The sequence below is a fragment of the Arachis ipaensis genome, chromosome B07 (genome assembly GCF_000816755.2).
Source record: "Arachis ipaensis cultivar K30076 chromosome B07, Araip1.1, whole genome shotgun sequence".
Lineage (NCBI taxonomy): Eukaryota > Viridiplantae > Streptophyta > Magnoliopsida > Fabales > Fabaceae > Arachis > Arachis ipaensis.
In genome coordinates this window covers 36736863-36747168 of record NC_029791.2, presented here as the reverse complement: position 1 = coordinate 36747168, position 10306 = coordinate 36736863, and the positions used below count along the sequence as shown (strand labels likewise).

General features: G+C 37.9%; 1 protein-coding gene across 1 annotated transcript; it reads right to left on the bottom strand.

Moving 5' to 3' along the window:
* LOC107609156 (serine/threonine-protein kinase CTR1) lies at positions 3400-9936 on the bottom strand (the record flags this gene model as incomplete). The annotated part of the gene is given in 17 exon segments (XM_016311004.2): positions 3400-3881; positions 4061-4155; positions 4286-4417; positions 4869-4937; positions 5029-5127; positions 5213-5297; positions 5398-5498; positions 5791-5859; positions 6126-6166; positions 6259-6570; positions 6663-6934; positions 7462-7577; positions 7932-8076; positions 8168-8466; positions 8550-8877; positions 8882-9633; positions 9731-9936. Coding segments are annotated over 16 exon segments (2746 nt in total), but the record flags the coding sequence as incomplete, so codon positions are not given.

The following is a 10306-nucleotide window of genomic DNA, read 5'->3' as shown; positions in this document are numbered from 1 at the left end:
CAAAATCGAAAGACAATATCCATTCTATTTTATTCATTACCACTAACAGAAAATTATTTTCCAAAAAATACTTTCCCCCCTTAAAAAGTACGGCACTTGCACTTCTAAGTTTGCTTGGCATTCGCCCATTTTCTGGTGAAAACTAAATCTCATGATTGTTTGGTATATAAACTAACAAACTTACAAAATCTACAAGGGTCGCTCTCCGGTACAGATTTAAATCTGTACAGATATACAGATATTCCTTTTGATTAAACTGCTTTATGACATGTGGTTTTTTTTGTCTCTTTTGAGAGAGCAGCTTGGCAGATTATACTCAGCTTGAGGGAGCCACACAAACAGGTGAGCCATTAGTAAATTTTGGATCAGCATTAATGGGCTTTTTTTTTTTTAAATCTCCTCTAATGTGCAATCGTTTTTTTCTATTTATCAAAAAGAAAAAAAATTACATTTTCAAAAAACCAAAGATGACCCTCATATTTTTTGTTTAATGAAATTAAGTTCTTAGATAAAAAAAATTAGTAAAAGTTGTTTTTAGCATAGTTATTAAATCCAGTTTGATCTTATTAGTCGAATTGGTAAATCCAGTTTGACTTAGTTGATTGAATTAAAAATTCGGTCATCAATCTATATTGGGTCATTAAAAATATGGTCGCGTTAGTGTACAGATCAAAGTTCATACAGATATACAAATTTATTTCCACTTTGTTTCACATGTCGACATGTGTTGGCCCCTTGTTGCAGTATGCAACTGGCGCAGAGGAGATGGCGTGAGCACATGAAAAGTGCGATGGAGCCGGCTTGGTGGGGTGTAGTCGAACGGGATCTTGAACATCCCGCGTTCCGTTGGAGGGAGGCTGGCGACATGGGCCTTGTTTGGGGCAAAAAAAAGGATAACAAGCATGCACTTGGGTCTTCGCTTCGGCAATGTCATAACATCGAAGGAATCCCTAGGTGCAGTGAGGAGGACCACCGTCGGTGGTGTTATTGCTGCTGCTCCAGTCGGTGGCGCGCGGGATCAGCCCGTGGTCGAAGTGGTCCGAGGCAGTGAAGGTGCTGGCCCACTGTGCCAAGTCCTACTTTGGTTTGTATGGATTCAGGGAAGAACGTTGCACAGCGTTGGCCGATGGAGTTCGACATTGAGGGTCAAGATTCTGATGGGGGCAGTTCATTAATCAACAGAATTTAAGATATATATTCTCAAATGTTAGAAATTCTAATAAATGTGTTCATTAATCAACAGAAATTCATAAGATTCATATATCAAACTGTGTTGGACAAAAAATGTTCTAATTAAATATTTTATTCATTACTGTGTAAAATCTCCTCTCATTTCACAAGAGAATTTTTCTTCTTGACCGTTCATAATCGACATGATATTTTAGCATTGCAAAAATTCAATTCAAATTTCTGTCTTATAACTCAATCAGAAATCATGATATTTCTGTCTTCTCACATTAAAGTTAGTTGAGCTTAAAAAATATTCCCAATTGATGAACAAACATCTTTATGAAGTTACAAATTGTTTAATTTAATAAATTTGGTCTGGTTTGCCCGAAAAATTATTTGTTTAAGATATATTACTATATATCTTCAGTAATATTTTAAAAATAATCAAGTTTTAACAAATTATAATCAACAACTTACAATCTATTTATCAAATAAGTATATAAAATTTTATAAAATATAATTGAGTATAAAATTAAAATGATATCTAAAAAAATTAATGCACGTTTTTACTACAGAATTAATACTTAGCATTTAAAATAAGAAGGAACAACATAGTTTAGCACCAACAAGAGCATGCAGAATAAAGAAGACTAAGATTCGAACGACATCTTCATCAATTTTGGAGTTTTCTCTCGAACGGTTCAGTTGAACCGATTTTTATCGATTCTAAGAAGTTTTTACCTGCTTTGACCGGCTTTGACTGATTCTAACCGACTTTGACCGATTCTGTTACTTAAGCTGTTCCAAGATTGCACCAGACCAGTTGCGAGTCCGGTCCATCGGTTTTTGCAGTCGAACAGATCGGTTCGGACCGATTCTTACAACTATGTCGATTCATTTAACCTTTCTTGCTTTCCACCAAAAGCAACATCGTCTCTTTTCTCTCGGCTCTCCTTCTCTTCGATCACGTCATTCAACAACGAAGAAAGAAGGAAACGGAAGGTGCAGAAGTTACGGTGGGTTGTAGAACAAAAGGTGTGTTCCCGCATCCATGCAAGAAGAAAGGGCTAATACCAAGAGCCTAGTCACACTATGGTTAGAGCACATCAAAAACTATTTTTCCTCATTAAGTGTAATTTACTTAGATGTGATTAAAAAATAATTGAATATTATGTAGAGTAAAAAATTGATATTATTGAAGGATAAAATTAAAATTTATTTCTATATATCGTTTTTGTCCCCAACGTTTTCGTCCTATTTAAGTCCCTAACGTTTCAAAATCGTCTCAATCTTGTCCCGCCGTCAATTCTGTTAATGGATTCCTAACGGCAGGACAACATTGAGTCAATTTTAAAACGTTAAAGACTTAAATAGGACGACTGAAACGTTAAGACAACTTTAAAACTTTCCCCAAACGTTAAGAACAAAAACGATACTTTACTCAAATATAAACCCAAAACATAAACTAAATAGCATGTAAAGATCTTTTATTTCACCGTTTTTCAATTAACTTCATATTCTTTTAATTTCCAAGATTTTTATAATTTGCATGGCCCAAAGTTAGTTATGAATATTTTTTTCTTGCACTTAATGTAAAAAAAATTATAAATATTTTAAAAAGATACATGCAAATATAAATATGAAATTTAATTTATTTAAGTAAAAATACCAAAATGAAATTTTTTATTTATATATATTTAAAAACATATGTATTAATAATTATGAATAAGAAAATATTTATAATTTAAATAATTTTTTGAGAATAAAATTAAAATAATATTCCAAAAAACCAAACAACAAACTAATAATAAAGTCAAAAAATAAAAGATCTACTTTGAGGCCCAATATCACAATCCAAGACTCCATTATCGGGCCAAACATTTAAAGATCCACTTCCACTACATCCAAGTCAAGCCAGCAGCATGGCTTGCTTCTAAATTCTCTCATAAGCTCTCAAGCTCTCTGAACCATATCTCTAAACTGTTCCCCCACCTACCAACATTGTTCCACGTGTCATCACGATATCCTTCTAAGAGAATATCTGTATATGTAAATCTGTATACTATAATTGGCCAATCTACAATAGATCAACAATTGCATCGACAACCAATGCCTTCTCCTTACTCCTTAGGCAAATACAACACATTGGGCGTAGAACAAGGTTCTAAAAATCAAACCGATCATCAAACCGCTCTAACTATTAATTTATTGGTTTATAAATTCAACCGATTAATATAGTAAGCTCTAGATATTTGAATATATATTATTGATCTCGAGCCAGAGATAAAAGAGCTCGAGGTCATGAGTTCCATTCATACAATTCAGTAGCCCAAGATTCAAGATACAGGAAGGAAATCTACAATATCACCACTTTAATTTTACTCCATTCCACTTGATGGCATTTTTTATTGTCCTTCTGAAACGGGTTAGTAAAAAGCATTAAGCAACCATTACATAGTTGCAATCGGTTGAGAGGGTGGTTCTCCCACAATTGAAAAACCAGTCAAGGTTCTCAGGTTAAATTGACAATAATTTCTCCGTAGCCGCCAGTTAGCAACAACAAAAAAAAAAATTAACAACTAATCATGGGCAGCAGGCATGCATGCTCCTCTTATGTCTCATCACCCATTTTTATGGAATCCACTGGCGACTTTAGCAGCTTCTTCAGCGACTCAACTATGCTAGGAAGAGATGGGCGATCAGCAGGGTTACTGAAGAAAAGAGCAACGTATTAGAAATAAGGAGATGCTGCAAATCCGAGAAGAATGCAGTTAATAAAGCAAGAATAGAAAACATGAACTACTGTATGATATTTCCAACATATTTTCCTTGAGAACTCTGCAGAGTTTGATGTCGTGCAAGACTAAAGGACCAATGAATCAACACTTACTCGGCCCAACATGATTCCACAACAGATGCCAATACTGGGGAGATGTTTGGAGGGATAGCTAGCCTTCTATTCTGGAAAGCCACAGCTCCAACGACCTGAACACACACAGGACGATTAATAAACTATTTTTACAAAATCAACCAATCTTATTGTCATTGATGTAAGAAAAACTATTGCAAGAATGATTGTCCACAAGAATCTGCAATTCGGTATGAAAATGTTCACCTGGGCAGGGCCAAGTCCACTCCATGGTTGTTGCAGGGTTATGAGTTCCCACATGATGACGCCGAAACTGTAGACATCAGACTTCTCATTCGAAGGTTCTCCGCGAAGAAATTCTGGGGCCATCCATTCAGGCTGAAAAGAAAATTAAGAGTGTTACAGACTAATTGAAGTTGAAGCACCGTGAAGTGAAAGATCAACCTGCAAAATATTAATAGAATAGCCACTTCAATGTTAAAAGGAACTTCCTCCAGATCTATTCCAACATGCACAACCTACTCGACCTAATTATACAAATGATGAATTTATCCCTTAAGGCACAAGCTGAATAACTAGGTAACTTTTTCCCCGCCCAAGATATCAAACTGTCATCAAATATACAACCTCACGGGCAAGCATTAGGCACACTTGTGTATTGGAATAGTTGAATTCTCACTACATAAAACTTGAAGTACTACTCAAATCCCTTCCCTTTCCCTATGAAGCAGTAAATCACTCACCAATGAATTAGAAAACAACTAAAAGTCTAAATGGTTGATACCATCATGCAAATGGGAATAATCACTTGATCAGAGTAGAGACTTACTGTTCCAGCAACAGATTTTGATGATATGAAAGTGTTCGCCTTAAATCTGGATAATCCAAAATCACACACCTGAACAGGAAATTATGAAGAAATCAGACACTCGCTAAAAATTCATCGAATTTTCATGGAGAAACTCAACTGCAAACCAATGTCATTATACCTTTACTGTCCAATTTCTGTCCACCAACAGGTTTGGAGATTTCAGATCCCAGTGCACTATTGGAGGCTTTAGACAATGGAGATAATTTATCCCTTTAGCCTGCGATCAGACAAAGACAATCTAATATATCATCAAGGACTACAAAATCCATCAACATGTAAGAATAAGAATAACTGATATACACCACATCTAAAGCCATCCGTAGTCGTCTCCTCGGATCAAGAATTTCACCAGATGCTGGCCTATGTATCAGGCGGTATAGACTCCCCCTGTCAAAGATACCAAAAAATGTCAGTAAGACACTTAAAACACTTCATGCAATAGAGTTCAGTAAGACAGTTAAGTCATGATGGGAATCAGATGTAATACCGAGGCAAATACTCTGTGACAATAGATAGATGGGGACGTTTTGTAACCGCACCCATGAAGAGCACCACATTTGGATGCCGAACACGTTTCATTATTGCAACCTGAAGGAATGAAAGTAACATGTGAATGTGTCTTCTCATTACTAGATAAGCTTTGGGCCTCCTACATCTGAATAATTATCATATCAAGATAAAAACAAAACAATTCGGAAAAAATGTAAACATTTATATGGAGGAGAAATTTATCCGAGTAAATGACCTGTTAGACTTAATAAGAATCCTTGATCGCCATTTAATATGCATGCTTGCTTTCAAGAAAGACGGGGCAATGACCATTTGATCACAATAATTAACATTTGAATAAGTAATACATTTCTTGATCCATCACACTAACCTCTCTTAAAAACTCCTTCAACTGATCATCATGGAAATCCTGAACTGTTAAAACCTTGACAGCAACATCCTATAATGAAATTCAACAGATGAGGAATCCCAAAATGAAAAATAACATGAAAAGTGATAGGCTGCGTCAAGAATTCATATTCAACACAAGTTGCTTCCATGGTTACATATAATCAGAGTCATGGATAATGCACTTATCCACTCAACTACAATCAAACGGGCTCCGGAAGCTATATGACTGAAGTCATTAAAAAGAACTTCCAGATAAATTTGCATGGAGTACACCAGCATCAACTTGATGAAAATTAGGTGCCTAAGAGAATTTACCGATCCATGCCATTCAGCTCGGTACACTGTCCCAAATGATCCTGCATAAAGGGAGGAAAATAACGAAATTGAGGGTCAAATGAGTCTATTTTGTTCCTTCAAAAAGAAGTAGATGGGCAAACAGAAAATTTACCAGCACCAATACGCTCTTTGATACGTAAATCTTCCCATGCTATCTCTAGCCAGTCCATTGCAAGCGATGGTTCAAGATTCACGTATCTTGGAATATTTCCAGAACCGTGGTTTTCATGTTTATTGCCTATCTTCTCTTGTGCTGACTGGTTGGTTGTGCTCTGTATAGATTGGTTAGAAATGGTTTTTGCTTCAGAATTTTTCTTCGTAATGATCTCATTGTTGGAAATGTCTTGTGCCACAACCTCATCTTTAGCAATTCCAGGATATTCATCGTATGTTACAGAGGCTGGACGAACAGCTTCAGAAACACCTTCATGAAAAGAATGGATAATTAATAAATCCCACAATTTCACATTTTACGTGACTACCTTCAAATCCAAAAAGAGATGGAAGTTGGCATACCTCCAGAATTTTGATCAACTGAGGCAAAACTGGAGTTCTTATAATTTTTCAGCAAATTAGTATCTTTTCCTTCAGGACCTTCCTGTACACAACCTGTAAGATTTGAATTTACTGAACGGTTACATGCTTCACCAGCCAGATATGGCGACTGGCATTCCTTTAAATGAGAAATCCGAAATGGAGAAGGAACGGAAGACAAATATGCTCCATTGATCGAGGAATCTGGCCCGTGGATGGTTCCTGGTTCTCCGACTAGGTCCACAACATATTCCCTGTTAAAAAGGAAGTTAGATAATATCACAATCCATTGACAACAAGAAACAGATCCCAAGGGTATCATAAGCCGATGTACAAACACAGTAATAATAAATTAGATTGGATAAGCTCATAAGGCACAACTCACAAGTCAAATCCCAAAGAAAAGTAGGGATAAGCCTATATAAGTCACAAGCCAACACAGATCTGAGGAATCCATTGACAGCAATATTCAATGGATTCCTCAGATAAGCATATATAAGTCACAAGCGATTCCGAAAACCAGCAGTCTGAATTTCTAAACAGAAAATTACAAGGATACAACTTATAAATCAACGTGCGACTCACAAAAATCAAACGTGCGATAACATAAAATTTAAAGAGGAGAAAACGGAAGCAAGTCGATGAAAACTGCTGGAATAAATTAAATACATAGCAGAGAAACATTATTGTTATGGATTGACATTACTATCCCGACTGTGAAGAAGACCGAAAGCTAAAAAATAGGTGAAACTGCAAAAAGGGCAGTAGCCATTTTACTAACCTTAAGTGCTGCCTGTCGTCTTTAATCTTGACAAGACAAGAGGATCTATGATCTGAAGCACAGTACCTGCAACCTTTAGCAATGCGACATGGCAAACCTACATAATCTGCCAATCTCTGCATAAGAAAAATTCAACAAACCAAATACTAATCTAAGATCAGCTGAATCTGGAATAATAATCCAATATTCATGCATTCTCGTGTTGCTACTATTTTGATCATGCAACATACTTATGCTAGGTGAATTCTAGTATGACATACTATGGTGTGACTATGGTAACTATGCAGGTATTGTTAATAGAAACAATTTTTTTTTAAGCAAAACTTTTTTAAAAAGCAGCGTTTAACAACAAAAGTTACTTTAATTTTTAAAGCACTTTTTAATCACCGTAACATAATCATAGAATGATCCATACTACATACTCATATGTAACAAATAAATAAATAAATAATTCACTGAACGAATTTCACCTTAAAGAGAATGGCGCGATGCCTACACAGACCAGCAGACAAGCTTCCAATGGGAAGCACAACGCATTGGTAAAAACTTATCAACCTCTTGCTTACCATCTTCCACCGGTTGTGCAGATCCCCTTGCTCAACCGGAAAGGTGCCCCTTCATATGCAAAAAACAAACATATATAAATGAAATAGAGAAACGGATATTCAAGAATGCGATTAATTTAGTTTCTCTCTCGAGTCCTTACCCCATGCATATGGCAACTAGCTTCCCAAGTTGCTCAACCAGCGCCAACGAGTTCTCCGATTCACAATACAGCTCCTCCGCTTTATCCATAAGCTGCTTAAGCCGACAGTCCTCGTGCCTATCAATAACGACAACCTCCATCGACGATTCGCTCGGCTCAACTGCTTTCAGCGCCATCAGCGTAGGCAGCTTCTTCCCTTCTTCGTTCTCGTTGCACATCACCCACAGGTATGGATTCATACCCAGTATGTTGTAAAAACCATCCGATATCTTATCCGTGTACGACAAGCACCCATTCACCTGAACAACACACAAAACGCACTCAAACATTCAGCGAAGCCAAAAGGAAAAAAATATGTTGATGGTAAAATAGTGTCGTTTACCCATAAGCGATAAGAAACGGATTCAGCATCCCAAGTCTCGGTTGCGGTGATGAGAAAGGGTTCCGTGCTGAGGCTTGCTAAGCAAGCGAGCCTCTTCGCTAATGTGACTTGGAGGTAGTAGCTTTCTTTGTACTTTCTAGCATAACTGTTATCGATGTTATTGTTGTTGCGATCTTGCTCCTCTTCTTCGTCGTGGTGGTGCTTCCTTGTTGCGTTGGGGGACGAGGAGTCGTCTTTGATGTTAATGGTGTTAATGTCGCTGGAAAATGTGGCGGTGCCGTCGAACGTCGTCGTTCCGGAGAACAAGCTCCCGGCGTAGCTGCTTCCANNNNGGAATCTTTGACCGTCCCCGCCGCCGCCGTGGGAGGAACCAACATTTCGTGATCGTCATCATCCTCCTCCTCCTCCGCTGCCGCCAAAGCATGGCGGCGACAATCCAATCGGTTACCAGAATCACGCTTCTTATCGTTGATCCAGTTACAGAAGGCGGCGATTTGCTTGCTCTTTGCCCTGAACCTGCCTACTCCGGCAACGCCGGCGCCGGCGAAGAGGTCAGAAACAGCCGAGTGTTTCCCCGAGGGAAAAACGACGACGTCTTTGGAGTGAGGAGCAGTAGTAACAGGTGTGTCAGTAGCAGTAGTAGTAGTCGTTGAAGACGCGACGTCGTTTTCAGTGCCAAAATTATTATCATTATCAGGTGATTTGACAGAGTTGACGAGTCTCTTCTTCTCGTGATCCAATCTCTGCCTCGCAGATTCATCCAACCCTCTCTCTGGAAATTGCCTAGGGAAAATGTAAGTTGCTCTATGAGGCATTTTTTTTGCCTTTTTTCTTTTTCTTTTTCTCCTTTTCTTGTTTGTTTCTTTATTATTCACTCACAAACCGTGAACTCACTTTTTTCTCCTTTCTTTTCTATTTTAACCACCCACCCACACGAAGATCCTTACGCACCTACGACAATCACAGTTGTAAATATCGCTGCTTTTGAAGATGATGCACGGACTTGTCCCGTGCAAACCACTGTCCTCTGAAATCGTCGTCGTGTTGTTCGTGGTGGTCGTCGTCGTCTTCTTGTTCCCTCAAACTATAACATGCACATAACATACGTAAACGTTGTTAAGCTGCAACATATATCATTATAAATACTAATCTTATAGAAATTTCACTTTAAAATGAAGCACCTGCAAATTTATGGTTCAACGCTGCGTGATAACAGAGACTTAATTGATGACGAGGTTTCAGTTATGAGGCAATTGATGACCTCTCGTAGAACCCAAGAGGGAATGCTTAGAGTGGAAGTTTATGTAGTACTATAAATAAATAATTAATAAAGAATATTAGCCAAAAACAAAAAATCCACCAATGGGTATTGCAGTGCAGATTTAGAGTTTGTGTTTGTGTGAGACTAAGTCCTGAAAAGCTGGTTTTGGCTAGTGCGTGACGAAGGCAGTGTGTTTTTTTATGCGAAGTTTTTGGGATATTGAATTGGGTGGGAAATGGAAAAGAATTATATATACCAAGTCGGTATGCTAAAGTGAGCTGGGGGTGGTAGAGTGCATATGTCTCGGTGAGGCGACACGTCATATGGGGTGCCAATGGGGAGAGGACACGTTAACGATGAGGTGCGAAGGGCGCCATTAGTGGCCTGGGAACTGGGATGGTAATGTAGCGCGTAACGGGATTCTGTGGGTGGGTAGCTGCAGCAGATAATACCAGATAACAATGTAGCAGATTAACTGATTAATCATGTGTTGTAT